This window comes from Ochlerotatus camptorhynchus, unplaced genomic scaffold (assembly GCF_037179485.1).
Source record: "Ochlerotatus camptorhynchus isolate MF236.1 unplaced genomic scaffold, CSIRO-AGI_Acam_v1.1 ptg000417l, whole genome shotgun sequence".
NCBI classification, from domain to species: Eukaryota; Metazoa; Arthropoda; class Insecta; order Diptera; family Culicidae; genus Ochlerotatus; species Ochlerotatus camptorhynchus.
This window is the reverse complement of record NW_027040903.1, coordinates 279,598-298,948: the sequence shown is the minus strand read 5'-3', so window position 1 is coordinate 298,948 and position 19,351 is coordinate 279,598. Positions and strand designations below refer to the sequence as shown.

The 19,351-nt window shown below is 41.1% G+C and overlaps 1 protein-coding gene across 2 annotated transcripts in view; it reads left to right on the top strand.

Annotated features, from left to right (window-relative positions):
* The window catches only part of LOC135711063 (fibroblast growth factor receptor homolog 1-like), a 154,948-nt gene that overhangs the window by 98,905 nt on the left and 36,692 nt on the right, over window positions 1–19,351 (top strand). For both annotated transcript variants that reach the window (XM_065233807.1, XM_065233808.1), the window contains exon 3: window positions 16,516–16,642. In XM_065233807.1, the coding sequence (XP_065089879.1) occupies window positions 16,516–16,642 (127 nt within the window). The remainder of the gene's footprint in view (window positions 1–16,515; window positions 16,643–19,351) is intronic.

The window sequence follows — 19,351 nt, the reverse complement described above, 5'->3', positions numbered from 1 at the left end:
GCCTCCGACACTTACAAAACAAGCTATCATAGTACAGTACCAAACTCAAATGTCATTTAACATGCTCTGTCATACGACACTGTCGCCGAATACCGTCACGAATGTATGTATTTTAGTTTTTCTCATAATAAGAGCTGCTGATGTTGTGCTTGGGTGAATTCTGAAAATAGCAAGCAATGATGTCCTAGGAATAACATTTCTGATCATAAATGGTTTAATTTACACCAAATTGAGGAATTAGAACCAAATCACACATGTCACATGATAGTTATTTGAAAATTCTCTTTTTCCTCGAATGTTATTCTACCGGTTGTGTTGTGTGAGAGAGACGACGGTAGAGCATGAGTGTACGATTTCAAACAGACTGTCGCGCACGACAAAGAAGCAAGTGTCGTAAAAAACGTCAACTGTTTCAACCCCTGCTCTTAAATAAAGAATTAAAAAAAAAACAGAAGGTAGGATTTTTTCAATATGTTGATTTTTAAAAAATTGGGGACGATTTGAGAATAAAGTCAATTTCTTAACACGAAAAATGAAGACAAAAGTGTGCACCGAAAATTGGCTACATGCGCAGGTCGATAAAATAGTTTCGGACATTTTATTTCAAACGGATTGTAAATCGGACGAAAAGTTTTTGAGATATCACCCAGCGTGGGTTAAAAATCATGTTTCGAGAAAAACGCGTTTAAATTTTTGAGATGTCGGAGCGCGGGCTAGGACTTTGGATCACATTTCGGCCAATTACTTTCGAATTGAATGCCGGATGGACTTCGGGTAAAATTTCCCATAAAATAGAAATTCAAAAAAATATCGATTTTTAGAAAGTTACAGAGCGTACTACCCCCTTAATTGTACCCAAGCAAGGGTGAAAAATACATTCGTATTTTTACCATACATATTCCATGTTCCCATATGCCGAGATTGTGTGCTCGATAAAAATTAGTTACTTATTTATGAACAAAAACTAATGTTTATATACGAGAAAAGCACTTCTCACCGGTAGGTGGATTAATTTAGTATTTTTTTTTTATTTATTCTGGAACGTCGATCAAGAAACTTTATTTCCCAATAATTCTATACAACAGATAGCGACAACCCAATTAACACAAATTCATAGAATTATGTTGAGTAAACTGTTATGAAACCAAAACTAGTCATACAAAGGTTATATAAACTATTATAGAACATGTGTGTTGCTTGGGATAGAGTATAAGTAATCCTCACCCAAACTTTCTTCGTTCATAAATCATAACATAGTATATATGCTTCCATTCCAGGCTTCCAGAGTTGCTGACCTCCACTTAATTTAATTAGCTTTAATGCAGATTGTATACGCTACACGCTCCTTGATGACCGAATGCAAGTTTTATCATCGCCAGCATCCCAGTTGGTCCCCGCACGGATCACTACGGTCCCTCAACCGTATAATTAATTATTCCATTGAAAGGTTGCTGCACCTGCCATATTTTCATCACCTCTATGCTGCTGCTGCTGTTGCTGCTGTTACAGCAAGATCACGAAAACTTCTCCATGCTAGAGCAGCATCAGTTCATCAGTACCAGAGATTAACTTTCATTCATAATTCTTGGAGGACACATCACATCTTCTTCTCATTATGTTTCGTTTTGCTCCGCTCTCTACTCGCGCAGAATCTCAGATCCACCCAGCATCGGCAGCATCGCGTACTGCTGATGAACCCGGGTGGGTCGTGCAATTCTGGCTGGACTACGCGGCTGAGATTCGGAGAACGGAAATGACATTCAATTACTCTTGTAGTCATTAAGCGCGTGTGTTGCGTCTTCTGCGCGTATGTGCGAGAGTTTCATTCGTGGCAAAAATGATAATTTATGGCAGTTCTAAATTTGTCACGTATTCCTCCCTCGGTCGCGACCGAGGTTTTCCGTTCATTGCAACGTTCGAACCAGAAAGATCTTCCCAGCTAGACAATTTGGAATCTCGACGATTACCGAACGTCGACTAGACGCACAGGAGAGAGGATACACTCTAGAAAAACTAATAAACAAGCGCGATACAGCGATCGGTATAAGCTGAGCTGTTTATCCGGAAGTATGGGAAAATTCAAACGGTAGCCGACCTACTTCAAAGTGCTGTGCCTCCTATAGCCACAACCGAGGCAAAACGCAGTTCCCAATAAAAATATAAATGAATATGCAATCATCCAAAAGGTTCACCCTTTATGGGAGTTCCTTCTTTATTATCTTTCAATTCATGGTCGGGCCTAAGTTCTTCGCTTTCGGATCGCCGGCTACTGCTTGATTGGACGAAATTGCGGTAATAAAAGAAAACTTTGTATAAACATTCTATCAGTCAATCTGCACATACTTCCTGTGTGCCCATTCTTGCAGCTCGTCCCGCCTTCGATCGTGGAAGAATTAATAAGGAATATGTCTACATTTCGCTATGTCGTTCTGGAAAACAGCAGTTCCACGCCAAATGCCGAATCGATCAGACGCGAACTTCTCCTATGAGCATGAAACTTTGCTTAATTGTTTGTTATGGGCAGTCATTCACATTTTTGCTAAAATTCGGCCAATTTGAATCTAGCAAAAAAAAAAAATCAAAATGGCGTGCTCAATGTGTTTCAAAAAATCATAACTCGAAAATGTCACACGTGTAATTCCTTTTAATTAAAAAAAGCGTTAATAGCTTAATTAACATAAAATTATCTCTTGCATATTCTTGTAATATTTTTATTAAAAATGTTATGCAAAATAATAAATGGAGTGAAAAAATCAAGTTGTATGAACATAAATCCAAGAGTTGATATTTTATGATTTTTGTCAATTTTTAAGTGTCCAACAGAAGTTCGAATATTTCATAAGCTTTTAATAATTAAAAAAAAAAATAAGAGGATAACTTTTTGCTATTGGAGTTTTTGCGCTTTTTTTAATTTTTAACACAAAATCTCTTGATTTTTTTTACCGTGTAAAATATGGAATACACCTTTTTATATATTTTTTCAAAGATCAAAATGGCTGAATTTGAGCAAAAATTTAAATGACTTCCCAATAAACAGTGGTGCAAATTTTCATCCAATTCGGAGAAGGTCAAGTCTGAATTTTGTTTCTGCTATTTGGTCTGAAAATGCTCAAAACTTTTGTTTCCTCTCATCTGTATTACATCTAGGAGAAAAATTAACTGTACAACATTCCTACTGTTCATCCTCACTCCACTGACTTCCGAACCCTAAACGGTCTACAATCGAGGAACTAACCTAAATTAACTGCGCTGTTTTAATAAACAACCAATCAATTTCAGCATAAGAGCAGAAGCTGGCTACCATCAGTTCTATCCGTTCTATCTTCGATTCACACACAGCACAGAAAAGTATCCAGATTGGGAACCGAGCCAGGATGGTGGTCTTTTCTCTCAACCGAAGATTATAGATTTGTTTACGGAATTACTACTGATGAATAGTCCATCTAGCGTTCGACAGAGCGGAATTAGTCCGGAAAGAGGTGTCGGTCGACTAGTCGCTGCACCTCCGATGAGAATTTGCGAGTTCATGCACTAGCTAGAATCCGAAAGTAACCATTCCAAGAGGAAGTGACTAATTTTAGCTGTTCGGGAAGATTTGCATGTAGTTAGGACAAGTTTCGGGATGATGATGATGATGATGATGAACAGATATGCAAACAAAACCGAACTGGTTACAGTACAGTTATAAATTTCCTCTACAGTTTACAGTTACTTCACAGCGATATAAATGTGACAAAGTTTCGGCTTTCCTCTTTGTTCATCCTTTTGTCCACCTCAAATATTCACATATCGCTGGAAATGCTGATCAAGAGTTCATGAATAATCAACAAAGCAACCTATTACACTAGTGACCCCGCATCTGATGCTTTCATAATTTTCAACAACGTCAGGGATGCTCGCGAACCCCCGAAAATCCACCAGAAAAGAAATAAAAAGTAGTTCTCAATATGATTTCAAATATGGAAAGTGTGATAAATTTCCGAGAATTAAGCAATAGTTTATGATTAAAGTTTCACAAAATAATTTGGTGAGCGAATAAGGACTGTTTATTAATTAAAGTAGACACCTGTTTCTCAAAGGAAAATATTTATTTTCAAACAAATTCGTAAGTTTACGTTATAGAAATGAAAATCAACATACACAATTAGAAATAACTACTTTTACACGGGACGTAATCCATTTTGGACGTAAATCATGGAACGTAAACAAACATTTCATGTAAAATGAAGTGTTCTCAAACCGAAACATAAGCAACTCGACGAAGAGAACGTTTGATTGAATTGATTTTCTCGTTTCTTTCAACTGATTGTTATGTCAAAAGGGCCGCTTACATGTGTCGATCTCAGGGAACTGAAATTTACATGACTTTTTCGTAGTGTGCACATATGACCGATTTCATGTGAGTTTGAATGTTTACTACTCATTTCTGAAGAACGCTCGGACGTTTCTCTTGATACCATCCATTAGGTTCTGCACAACCTTCTTCTTAACTTTTCGTTGTGCTGCAGACCAAATTTTCTTGAAGCAGTCAACAGAGCTTGCTTCTCTTCCATCTTTCTTAAGATGCCGTTTAATTATTGCCCAGTATCTTTCGATAGGACGCAGTTCAGGGCAGTTGGGGGGATTTTGGATTTTTTCGTCAAAATCGACTTTTTCCTTCTTGAACATCTCCAACGTAGCAGAAGCATAGTGATCAAATGCCAGATCCGGCCAAAACAATGGAGGATCCGTATGCTTTCGGTAGATGGGTAGAATATTAGGCTGATTCGTTGCTTTCTTGTCCAGCTTCCGCCGCTTCTCCTTAGGCACACGAACGTAGGCTTTCGATCCGAATGTTCTCAAATGTGCGTAAGATGGCTTCTTTCCATGCCACAGTTCGTACGGCGTCTTCTCAACAGCTGACGTTGGCAAACGATTATGCAGATAGTTTGCAGAACAAATCACTTCGCCCCAGTATTTCTTGTCGAGACCCGACTCCGCCAACAAACACCTCACCATCTCTACTTCATACCGGTTCTTACGTTCCGCCTTCCCATTCTGCTGCAGTGGATAAAGTTCCGTTTGCTGCAGAATAATACCGTTCTCAGCCATGTAGCTCCTTAAAGATGCGTTAGAATACTCCCCGCCTCCGTCTGTTCCAATAACTTTCGGAGCACGCCCAAAATGCACACTTATGTCGTTTTCGTTTTTGCGGTGTAGCTACACCGGTGCAACACTTTTGCACCGAAACCGTTCGTTTTTGGTTTTGGTGCTACACCGGTGCAACACTTTTTCTGCACCATTCACGATGGTGTAGCACTCGAAAAATTCGCGGTGTAGCTATATGTTTATCGAAGAACACCAATACATCAAAAATACATGGTTGTCAAAACTCTCGTTTTCGTCGTGACGCAGCGATTACAGCTGATTGCAGTTTTCAATTTTGTAAAAAAAAAGAGGTTGGAATGGAAGAACTATTTCAATTGTTTGAGTCCTCTTCAGCGGATTCAGAGGATGAATATTTTATGATGTTTAATATTCCTAACAAAAGAAGAAAAGCATTGCATCGAATGAAAGAATTTCAATTTTTTTTTTGAGAATAATCAGAATGATGGATTAAAGGAAAATATACTTATGGTTTGCTGAACTTGACGGTTTTATCCGTCTCCGACAAACGTGCAAACCGTAGCGCCAACCAAATTGAAAAAAAAATCAGTCGTAAGTTCTGTGTAGGTAGCAACTGAAAGATGAACAACGACAAGATCAGCATCGCCGAGCTGTGCAAAATCTCGACCACTGCTAACAGTGAGGTCACCGTCGGATGCCCGGTCCCCTATCTGACCTTAGTCCGCTCCCAGCTACCGGACAGTTTTTGTGTTGCTAAAGGTGCCTTCACCGGTTGAACTTCGGCGGCTCTGCTTAAGGATCTGATCATGGAGTGTGAGTCGGATGAACTGATCACCAACAAAGTTGTGCAAGGTCTGGTCGAAGGCCTGAAGATGATCGCTTGCATTGTTAAGACGCTGCAGGACCTGAAGTCGGTCAAACCGAAACCGTTTGCTTCCACCAGACCACGATGTGTGGTGCAATCCACCTACTGCTATTTCTCGACAGTACTGCAGCCAATTGAGTTTTTTTTATTGATAACTACTTCATTATTGACTTTATTCTAATGCTCTGCTGACGCCTGATATATCATTAACGAAATGAATCTTTTTGATCCACCTTGCTCCCCTAGCATTGGCCAGAAAATCCACCCACACTCGCTTTTCCTGTCTGGGTTGTCTTGGACCATTTTTATTGAATTCCCACATAAACAATAACCATAACCACAACAAATCGACCACCAGTAAAAAACAATACTTTCTACTGTAACTGATAAAATTGAATGAGGAAATCGCAAAAAAAATCATTGTTAAGATACTTAACAAACCCTCTTGTTTGCTGTAAAATCCTCAATCGAAACTATAATTCCACCCGAAACCAAAATAATATTTATCAAGCGGCAGAAAGTTAACAGTGACAGATGAATCTGATATCACACACACCAATATAGCTACACCGCAAGCGTTCGTTTATTCGGTGCAAAGTGTAACACCACACCGGTGTAGTGCAACGCAAAAACGAAAACGACATTAAAAATAACTATTTTTACACGAGACGTAATCCATCTTTGACGTAAATAATGGAACGTAAACAAACATGTCATGTAAAATTAAGTGTTCCCAAACCGAAACATACGCAACTCGACAAAAAGTGCGATTGATTGAATTTATTTTCTCGTTTCTTTCAACTGATTCTTATGTCATTTGGGCCGCTTGCATGTGTCGGTCTCAGGGCACGGAAATTTACATTACTTTTTGGTAGTGTGGGGTTTCTTCACCAACACACAGTATTCCCTGATCTTCTGTTCAGCGTCCGACTTTGCTTTCAACAAATAAACTACCGTGTAGCATCTAAAGTCTTCCACCATTGTCATGTAGTACCTGTACCCACTGGGTGTTGCCTTCTACATTGGACCCCACACAGCAAAAAATAAATTTTAATATTATATCCAAGAGGATACACTTCAATCATGTCGAAAATCTAATTTAATTTTTATGGACACAACAATAAACTAATACGGTAAAAGTAGCGTAATGTTAGTTCATGCACTGTATTAATGATATTTTTTTGGAAAGTAATATTACACCATATTTTTGACACGATTGAAGTGCATCCACTTTGATGTGATATTAAAATTAATTTTTTGCTGTGCAAGGCCTGAATGCAGTAAATCGCCCACAGCTTCACACTTGCTTCTGGATTCTTTTGGAAATGGTATACGGCTCATCTTTCCTTCATAGCACACTCCATAAACGGACTGAAGCTCACATTTCTGCAATTTCAGCCCGAAGCCCAATCCTTCACGCACTATCTTCGATACCGCCTCAGGATCACGATGCCCGAACCTTCGATGCCACAGGTGCTCACACAGGTCCGGATGCGCAGCCTTGGTTGGTGAGAAAATTGTTTCAAGTGGTATAAGCCACCACTCCTCTCGCCCACCAGTACAGCCTCCTGACCTTCCATAAATTTGCATCCAGCTCGATCGAATAAAACATTGTAACCCAAATCACAAATTTTACTCACCGAGAGCAGATTTCCTGACAACGAAGGGACATGGTACACGTCGTTTAAAGTGACATCCATCCGAATACCTTTCCCGGTAACTGAAACCACCTTGCCGTTTCCAGCACCGCTCGACTTAATTTTGGTTCCGTCGGCCAGACAAATTTCCGGCTGCTTCGCTGCGTTTACGTTCTGTTACCGTTTGTAACATTTGTTGATATATTTCTGTATGTTTATCGTATTCTGCATGTCCATTTGAATTTAAATAATAATTGCCAATTTGATACCCCTAGTTTTAGTACACTATACAGTACCACAGTTTACTACCAACTGCTGGAATAGGTGATGAGCCAAAAATTTGAGTTCAGTGGAACATAAGAGAATGGGTACAAGAAGTACAGAGAAAGGGAACGGCGAGTAGCACGGAAACTTCTTCCGCCACTTGCCAAGTAACCTTAAACGAGAGCAGTTGAACAATATAAAAAAAACCGTTAAAATTATAGAGAATAAAAGTAAGAGTGTCATAGTAGCAGGAGTGGAGCGAGAGAGTCAGGACCCGTTAAGTTTTTCTATTAAGAACGCTCGATCGAGGGGTTCGGCCAGATCACGCCGACAGGCCTTCCGTGAGCGATTGACCGCTGGAGAGCCAGTTCCGTTGGGGCCGATACGACCACTTTGGACCTTTCCGTTCCGAACGAGTTCCAACCGAATTCATACCCCGATCGTTCCCGCAGAGCCACAGAATCATGAGAGGGACCCACCAGTACCCCGTGTAAGGTGCCAGGACATAACCTCCCACCGAAGAAGACACCTCTCCACAGTCCACCATTGTGACTTGGCATACCTACTGGCGCCACCAAACGCCCTTAAGCAACCACCGTCACCATCACCAACACCGTAGTCTCCGGTGTAACCACGGCCAGCGTCACCGCCATAATCGCCGCCACTACGGACGTTAACAACGCCGAATCCACCACCAGCCTGTACAGCATCACCACCGCCGTATCAACCACCACCACGTGCAGCATCACCGCACAAAAAACCCAGCAGTCGCCGGCCGGCCAGGTATCTGAAGAAAACCTACACTATACACGCCACACACACACACCCATAGAATGTAATTGGTAGGGAAATAAATCTCTAAAGTGTAATTCATTAGCTTTTTCCCTTCAATCACACTATATCCGAGTTCTGATTAGCCCGGTAAATCACTCCAGCCGACCTTGAGGCTAAGAATTGCCCTCCAGATCGAGCTAGCCAACAAAAGAGGTCGTTGAATGACCCACCCTCATTGGTAGGCCGTTGCTTAGCCAAGCCCGCCGAGGTGTTTGTCCTGGTAGCCCCCTAGGTACCCCACCCTAGCAGTAACAGTTCTTCAGGAGCTTCTTGTCACTGGTCATGTGAGACGTAGCACCGGAGTCCAAGTACCACCGGTTTGCGCTAGAGATCGTCACAACCATCAGTCACATCTCCATGCCGCCCGGAACTTCAGCAGCCAAATTCGCCTTTCCATCTTCCGACTTCTTCTTCTCATGCCTACCTTTGCTCAACTTCGGACACTTCCGTGGAAAATGACCTTCTTCTTGGCATTAATGGCACACACCTTTCTTCTTCAAGTCCGTCGTTTTAGACTTTACACTTTTCATCACCTTCTCGCTCTTCACGAAATCCACCGTTAGTTCGTTCTCCGGCTTGTTTTCGATCACGTTAATCAAGCTGCCATACGATGGCGGAAGACTCGACAAAATTAGCGCTATGAAAACACGATCTTTCAGACCTTCCCCAATCACCTCCAAACGATTCTCCAAATCCGTCATCTCGTTCAGGTGCTCGGGAAGATTACCCTCTTCCGATAGCCGCAGGGAACACAGCTTTCGTAAGATGTGAAGTGTCGAAGATAGGGACGTCGCCTCGTGAATCTGCTTCAACGAGTCCCACATCTCCTTCGCTGTCTGCTTTCTTATGATGTGAACCAGCTGACCGTCGTCCACGGCCAAGCCGATCATAGCGCGAGCCTTCCCGTCTTTCGCGAGCCAACTTACCGCTTCAGGCTTTGGATCCGTCACAAGCTTTAACAATTCCTCCTTCAGCAGCAGAAGCTCCATCTTGAACTTCCGGATCGAATAGTTCTGGTCGTTCAGTTTCTCCAACGAAACCTTTGCATCCGCCATTTTGTTTTACACTCGCGACGCAAAATTGTTCGTTCTTGAAAAACACTTCACGTTCCGGGTTTTCACTATTGTCCACAAATGTACACAAAATCCGCGTTACACTGGACCCATAACCTATTGGGCTGAGCTAGCAGATTAAATAATAACACCGGAACTAATTAAAAGAACTGATTTTATTAACCACATGTGTACAGTTCGAGAGAAGAAACGATAATCAGCTAAATGGGCGATCGCAGTAGATAGTGCGTCTTGACGCCAAACTCGGCCTACGGTTGCTAAACTCGACCTAACACATTGAAACGCCATTGAAACGTCAATGCATTCACTTCGGCCTATCGGATGAAAATAAAGATTGATTCGGTCGGAGCGCTTCATTTGTTTGTGAGAATATCGGGTGCAAGCATTCATATCACGCGTTCTTATTGACTTCGTTCGGTAGAGTTTGAACTAAAGTATCGTACCACAAACGAAGTGACAGACGACTTTCTCCGTAGAAATGAATTAAAATAATGTAGTTCTCTGTAATAGAATATTTATTCCGCTTTCCGCCTTTCACCGCCAGGTTCGCTCGTATTTTTGTTTTGAATTAATTCAAGTTGGTTTTGTTTGCAATAATCTGGTAACTCGCGTTCTCGCTTTCGTTGACGGGGTGATGTTTTCTCACTCATCGAAGGAAATTTTTTAGAGTGAAGAAGTAAGGAACAGTCAGTTCGGGAGCCGTGTGCGTAACTATAGGTGCGGCAGAAGAAATGTAGTCGATTCTTTCGTTCTCACGGTGTTCTTAGGCATGATCCAACGTTACATCACACTACACACTTAGTTTTTTCTACCGAGCTCGGCTGTGCAAATCTCGGCAAAGAAGTGTCACTGAGATCTCAGCAAAAGTGACATTTGACTGCTGACTTTCGGAAAAAGCTTAGCTGAATCTCAGCAAACAAATGAAATGTTTGCTGAGACCGCAGAAAAACTTTTTTTGTCGAGATTTGTACAGCCAAGCTCGGTAGAAAAAACTAAGTGTGTAGATTATGCATAAGAACGTCGTGATAATGAAAGAGCTGACTTGTTTCCTTCTGCCTCACCAATCACATTGATCACAAAACTTGGGGTTCTCCGTCGGTTCGTCTCGCTGCGTGCGTGTTTTCTGCGTTGTTTTGTTTTGTTGGCTTCTCAAGAACCCATTACAAACCAAAGGGTAACTAAAAAATAAATCCTCTTTATTATTTTTCAGAAGTTTGACAGCAATTACCCACTTGCTTCATCCACTTTTCACTAACCCCACAAGGTGTACCTTATATAAAAAATACTACTCATATTATGAAAATCCATATAAATTAACAACACATTGTTTGGCTAAAGAGACAGGTACAATCGCGTCATCTGCCGCTCAAAGGTAAATGCTTCGAACGAATTTGATAGCAAAGATTACATCCTCAGAAGAAGGGTTTGAGTATTTGCTCATTTTTCTATGCGTTGCTTCCACCTTCACTCAAGCGCAGCGCTATTGTATCTGTCGCTTGGATTCGGGCAAAGTTGCCAGTCTTCTTGATTTGTTGTCTTCGTTAAAATCCTATTATAAATTACCTTGCTGAATCTTTAATGCATTAATTCGTCAATGGATGACAATCGATGTCCGTCGGTGATAAGCTCTAGATTGCGGAACAGAGACCGACGATAAATAAAGAAATGAAGAAGAAGAATAAGAAGAAGAAGAAGAATAAGAAGAATAACAAGAAGAAGAAGATAGGCCTTATTGAAGAGCTTAGCCTGAATAACATCTCGTAGCCCTGCCATTTCATTATATTTGCGGAACACCCGCTTCAATGTTTCCCCGGTTCCATGAATAACTTTCGCAGCGATTGAATAAATTTCCCCATAAGGCATCAAATACCGTTTCCCATAAAGACCTGCTTATGACCCTATGATGCGTCAATGCTGATCTATGAGATCCTCCCATTATGCCAGAAGGGAAGCAATGACGAAGAAGCTGTCTGATCAACCTAACATACATAATTCGCGTCGATGCCAAGAATTGTCGCTTGGATAGGCCTATTTTACGGGATCCGGAAAAGGCGTTACCAAATGCGATTATAAGGAGGCTTTGGTAAGAAGTACGGACTGATGAAATCTGTAGCACAATTTTCGCCAACAAGTGCGAGTCATTAGCTCAACATCGTTTACTTGTAAACAAATGTTAGTCCGATGTGTTCACCTTTAAACATTTTGGCAAGATAACAACGAAAACGACATAATGACATAATGTTCGACAACAGGCTCTCCCTTTCAATTTTCGTTAGAGAAAAAGAGATAACAGGTGGTACCCCAATAACATCAACTACTTTAAGCTAGTACATATGAGTAGATAGTGTTGCCGTGAGGTACACTCGAAAATTTCAAATGTAAGTGCGTCAAATCAAATTTCGTTCCGCTCCGTCTGTCACTTCGTTTGAGATCGTACCAAACGCATAATTTACCTGTTAACGCCGAAATCATTGAAGTTTTCTGCTTGATAGGCCCAAAATGGGCCGAAGTAGTTCTCTACCCTACAAGTTTCGTCACCGTATTTTCTAAGAAGCTTTCTGTGAATCCGTCCTTTTGGGTGCTTTTTGCTTCTTGTAGGTTCTTTATTACATTTTAAAGTTTAAATGTACATATTTACTTTCCGATTCTATCGCCTTCTGCTTTAACTATTTCCCTTAGTCGCTTCGGAAAGGCATTACAAGCGCCACGCACCTGATTTTCGGGAATTTCATCCCATATCTTCTGTATAGTAGCCTTGAATTTTTCTATACCCATTGGCTTAAGATCCCGAAAATGTGCTTCCATGATTCCCCATACAGAGAAATCCAGAGGTTTTGCATCTGGCGAAGAAGCTGGCCGTAACTCCTAATGAAAGAAATCTGGCACATTTGCGGTGCACCATGCTTGGGTAATCTTTGCTCCACAGGGCAGAATCCTGCTGGAACACCCATTTGCGGCTACCGAAAGTCGTTGAAGCATGCTTCTTCAAATGGTATTCCAGAACCTCTCTTACATAGTGAGCCGCGTTGATTTTCACTTCTTTGTCAATAAAAAGCAGTGGTAGGCGACCTTCTGCAGAAATCGCTCTCCACACCATGACAGAAGTATGATTTTGGAATCGTTGAACTCCGCGACTTGAAGAAGGAATATTCTGAATCGTCGTTGCATAGACCATGTCGTTTTGAGCGTTGAAACTTTGCTGCAATACGAAGTTTTTTTCGGCAAAGCAGTTCACGACAGCGAATAATTCGGTTCTTCTTGTTAGCTTCTGAAAGTCCATGAATTCTTCTTTTCTTGTACGGCACCAATCCCAAATCGACAAGGATTTCGTCGAATTCGTTCTCGTACTACCTTCACAAGCTGTTTAGTGCGTACGCTGCGCGGACGACCAGGTTTTAACTTCGGAACGATGGTCCCCTCCGTCTTCCATCTTCTCAACGTCCGGTCTATTGATGTGCGACATATTCCTTCCTTCCTGGTCTTAGCCAATATCTAGTAAGGACGCTTACCCTCCAAATGCAACTGCAAAATCCTTTTTTCTATTGAAATCCATCTTTAACTGAGGCACTTCCTGTTAATGTAATTGTTGGTTTCAATCCGTGGGTTTTCGCCTGCAGGAGTTATTGTTGGTTGGGAAAATTCACGTTTTGTTAAACCTAAAACAGTAGACGCACACAAGAGCGAGAGCACGTTACTGAAGGAAAAAAAAACGATTATACAACATCTCGCACAAAAATGGTTGTTCGAAAACAGGGAGAATGATAATGATTGGCAAATATTGGAGAGGCCTTCTTCCAGTGGAAGATTAAGCAGAAACAAACAGGCGTCCGTGTGCAAAAGACCGGTATTTTAAAGTGCAGTGTCATTTAGTGTAACCACCCCCCCCCCCCCTTTTGTGGGGTTTCTGCGATGTTGGACTGCCTCCGTGCAGGACCACTTGTGCTTTTGTAAATCTTGTACACCTCGTACCGTACGATAAAAAAGTCTCACACGGCTCGGCTCGGAAGTCAAGATGGCTTCCGAGCCTAATCGCTAATGATCCTCGATCGTACATCAGGGACGATTCCCTCAGGCCTTAATTACCAAGGAGGGTTCCGTCTCGGCTCGACCAAGGTGGCCATGACGCGAACAGTCGATGTCGTCAACGACGGAAGACGCCTGCCAGCCAAACGAGCCAGCAACGCCTGCTGACCCGTATGTCGCTGATAAACGCCACCAGATCCACTGTTTGCAGCCCGCGCCGCAAGTTTCCGGCCACACGGTAGTGCAGGAGTAGCCGTATGGACCAACGCCAGCGTTGTAACGCCGTAGGAGATCCAGCTGCAGCAGTGAGTACAGTGCCAATTTTAATCCCTCGCACACACGCCACATATATGGAAAACCCACACCCATACGCCTCAGAAAAAGGCAATAAATGTTTTAGAAAATGTGAATGTTCCTGTGTTTTCATACTTTGTCCGCGTAGCCCTCCGAATACCCATTAACATGCCGGCCCTGCGACACAGTTAAGGGGTCTCATGCTACTGAGCTAGTTACCCGGGAGTGTTTGGTCATGCCATAGTCACAACAACCACACGTCTCCATAATTATTATCACAAGCAGAGCAGTATTAATAATGAAGCTAGTAGGGTAAAACCAGCCCAATGTCAGGATGTCATTTTCGCGTAGGCAACATGTCATATCGTGACAGCGGGTCCTGCACAGCTAAATAAATAATTGGCCTCGGAACATGCTGCCTACTATCAAACTATGTTGTTGGTATAGGCCCTGTCACTGGCCTAGGTAAAATAAGCCAAAAAGTAAAATGCCGAATGAGGTAAAATCAGAAATGTTAGTTCAAGTACTGAGCTAGCAATGCTATTAGTCAAATCCACGAATCAAGAATGGAAAAGCTGGGTGGGTTTTGGACTGGTTTTCCGCATACTGTCGACCATTAATACGCAATGTTCGCAACGCAATAACAAGCCGTAATACGTCCCTTTGGGTATACTCAGTTGTGCACGCCACATCTCACGGGTGGTTCATGTAATAAAGTAAAACCATTATTTCAACTCAAAAGTTCATACATCATTACTTTGACGCATTGTTCAGCCTCAGCAGCCACCGCTAATTTCAACCTTTATAGAATATTTAACTGATTCAGAGCTCATTAACCTTCCATACCATAAACCGATGCAGCTCTGCACTCTTGTTTTACAAAACTATGATAAACATGCCCGATGACATGTTGGTTGAGGAGCTGGCAAATAGACAACATAGCCAGCAACATCAAAACATGGCTAGACGGTACGCACCAACAACAACCAGCTCAGTAGGGATAGATTTGCGCGTCCAACCGTCCTCGCCCAGGAAGCAGAGTTGAAAATTTATAATTAATCTTAAATTGCACATATAGATGATGCACGGAACAGTTGCTTTCCCCCCGGCTCGATATCGACCATATAAATCTTTGGTGCCTCGGTTGATAATATTAGCGGTACCGGTTGGACAGTTTTTCAACTGCCCCACGAAAACGTCACCAACATGTCATATCTCTGTCCCGTCGTCGTCATCGTCTTCACCGTCTTAGTTGGTCGTGCCATGCAACATATGCGTGATGTGCTGCCACCGCTGCTGCTGCTGCATGACGGTTTACGATGCGTAATATTTAATTAAATCCAAAAACGATCCATCTCCAACAAACGTACGCGTTTTGCGATTTCGCTAAACCACCATCACACTCTCCAGCCCAGGGACAACCTTTCCGAAAAATTTAACATCAACTCATCGTCATCTTCGGGAGATGAGATGTGAGGTGGCTTTTGTGACATCAAAAATTTATGCTAGCATCTGTCAAAACATCAGATGCGTTTTCGTATCAAACAAAATCCGGGGGAGAAAAAACGCCGCAAAACCAAAAAGAATACCGTAGCGAATGATAATTTTATGAACTTCATTAATTTTGCTTTTTCAGGGCAATAAAAATCTTGTGGTAGATTTAATATCTGCTGCATTGGTGCACTTTTCTCATATTTTTAGTTTTCGGTTTCACCGATACACTCTCGGTTTGAATGCTGTCGCTTCCTGAAATCCGGTCCCCTCCTCTTACGGCCGCGGTCCGTTGACACCGACATCCAGACGAACTGACAAGATATCCTCTTTCTGCTGTGGCTGCACCATGGGCGATCGACGATGACGCAGAGGGAAAAACGCAAAAGCAAACCAAGGAAAACCCTTCCCCCAATTTTTCATTTCGAGCGAAAAGTAAAACCGTTGGAAACAAAAGGCATAGAGTTTCAAATTTACGATCCCCATCATATTAACTTCAGACCTCGAAGACTTCTTCCTGATCTGCTGCTGAGATTTGTTTCCGAATGGTGGCGTGAGGTGGTGCACATGTGCGTTGTTTTTTGTCTTGTTGTCTTACAGCGATGGCCTTTGGTACCGATCACCCTTGAAAGAACCAACCTGACGAATGACGACCGGTTCGAGCGGATCGTTCCGACCGACCGGTAGTGGTTGATGAGAACAAATTTATTCTAATTGTGCAGCATTCAGCTTGGGGACACTACGAACAACATATTGGAATTTGAGCTTGACACGCAGATTGAGTTGTTTGTTTCCCCCTTCCCAGGAATCACACGACCCCGACAAACGTTGTTCAAAACATGAGGAATGTGATGTTAAATGTTTCATATGAGTATTACGATAGTATTAACGTGTATTAACAATAGTTTTTTATTTTCTCAATTCACAGGAAACAAGCCACTCGTGAAGGAAACGGTTCCTATGAACTCAAAATTGCTAGTCAAGTGCAATTACGAGGCACCGTCATGGTACAAAAATGGCAAACCAATTACGAGCGATAGCAAACGAGCGAAATCGTAAGTATTTTCCATACCATTTTAAATCAACAATCGAAATGTCATACTTTCTTGGTTTTCCTAGGCTCTATGCTTACGATCATAATCGTTAAGGGAAGTAATTCATAGAAAAGTTCAAATCTGTTTTAGTCCTCCAAAAACATATTTGGTCTAAATTTACGTTTTCTAAGGAGGTATTGAACCAGTTGACCAAAGGTCCGTGATATAAGTTGCATGAATCCCATACTTTTTTTTATGTGTATTTTAAGGATGTGGAGTTTGTGAAAAATATCCCGACTCTGACTCCGACTTCAACTCCAGGACGGTATATGTATGAAGTATCGAGTTCTTCAACTTACAAAATTTTACAAAGATCAATGGACTGAACAAGGAACATTTTCTATCGGTTAGTTCAAATGATAGAGTTAAATAACATCAAGATTTAACACACTCAATTTGTATGTATCGATATCCATTTTTATGATTCTGAAGTATTTTTTGTTTGATCTGAAATAAATTTAAATAGCTACTACTACTTAGCCCTTTCAAAAAATGATGATAACTGCGACGTTGAAAAATCAATTGATTTTTTTTTTTAGATTAAAAGACATTTTAATTTGTAGAATTACTAAATTCTTAGACAAGAAGAAGAATTTACAGTTGGAAAAATTTAGGAGATCATAGACTTGGACATACTTTCAAGATCAAGAACTATCTAAGGAAACGTCAAACTAAGGATTGCGATATTCTAAATTTGAAAAACAAAGCAATAATGAAAATCACGGAGCTTTTTAAAAAAGCAATTGAAGCAAGTAAGATTTTGTAACTAGGAATTCTTTGAAATTCGTGGACTTTTTTTCTCAATTATGTACTGAACAAATGTTTGTTCTCTACACTAATAGAATTCCACACATTTTTATTGGCGAATTTCCATGTAAAAATCCACATGATTTTTATGTGACCACACATAAACAGAATCCATCCAGAAGCACACATGAAATTTATGAGTCTAATGAATAGTATGTGTGGTTACACATGGCTTTTATGTGTACACATATTAAGTATGTGTCCGACACATAGATATCATTTGTTGATCACATTGCAAAAATTCATGTGTGGGACACATAAAAAAATCTTTGAATTTTTATCAGTGTAGAACAATGCATAATTTTCGATTTCATTATTTCGACTTTTTGAATTTATAGCACGCAGCTATAGAGCACAACCATGATGGAAACGGCTAAGTTCGATTCCCTGTTCGGTCTAGGAGTTTTACGGGTTGCAAAAATTATCAACTTCCTTGGGCATAGAGTATGATTGTACCATAGAGGTAACTCCATAGGCGTAGCCAGAGGGAGGCAGGGGAGGGAAACTGCCCCCCCCCTAAACTCAGTAACACAAAGGCTGTCGGTGAAATGGCGTTTGGTGAAATGGCGTTTGGTTAAATGGCGTTTGGTGAAATGGCATTCGGCCAAATTTTCCATAGTAATTTTTTTTTCGCCCCTCCCTAGCTCGTAACCTGGCTACGCCCTTGGGTAACTCTAAGACCAGAAGGTCCCGAAGAAACGTGCTCAAAATTTTGGCTCCCCAACTAACATTTTCAGCTTTATAAGCCAACTTTTCCAGCATTGTGCTGTAAAGTAGCTGAAACAAAGCTGCAGATTCAGCTACAAGCAGAAGCTAGCCAAATAGTTTTGGAGTGCGTTTACTCAACTTTTTCACAACCATTATTCAATTTGTCAGTCGCACTGAATAACATCAGCCAATAATCGCTAATGTCTCTTCTATGCAAATATGAATCAACTTTCAACTTTTAGCTGCAAAACAAAACTAATAAAGCGAATATATTACTTATTTGATGGCTTCTATACAACCAACCACTCTTGCTGAATAACATAAACATCACAAGTGATTTTTCAACAACTAAACAACCGGTACTCAACTAATAAACTGAGCTAGCACTACTTTGGAAGCTATTTTACAGTCACCTAGGTTTATTTTTAGACCTGTGCAGTTTTACAGCTTTTACTCCGCTCCTTTACAAAGCTGAACTAACTTGTTGAGAAAAGTGATTTATGTGCACTACTATAAAGCCTCTACTTAGCCATCTTGTTGTAGAAAGTCATGTAGATGTGTTTACGTCAGCTCAAAATTTTGGCGTAGCAAAGTTGATAGTGTCAAGGTTTGCCAATGCGGTTGTCTCGAGTCCGATTCCAGGTTTCGGTGCAGGGTAATAATTTGATGGTGTGTGTGCTTATAACTAGTTTCAAGTAATTTGATTCGCAGTAAAATTAATTCAATAAATTCCCCCATCATATAAAAACAATATTTAACCCGGCTTCAAGATCAAGCTGTGTTGTGATTATTGGATAATCGGGTAAAGGTTGAGCAAGCGCCTTTCAAGTCCACACACAACTAAACAACAGAATAACAGCTGTATAGAAGCGTAAATGGATATGGAATAAGAGCTTGCCACTACCGTCCCAACAGTCATAAGTAGCTGACTAAGTTCGCCAGATTTGCTTGTGTAGAGGTTGAGTAAAGGTTTCCTCATATCGTATAACATTTGAATTCAGCTTGAGGCTGTATAAATGAAATGAGTAAAGCGTTTACATTGCGAAAATTGTTAGTTGGGTCAGCTCTGGTACTATGTTAATATGTACTTATAGATGTACTTGGGATGGGACCAATAGGCTAGTCAAGTAGTGAGGCAATTTAAAATCGTTAGTT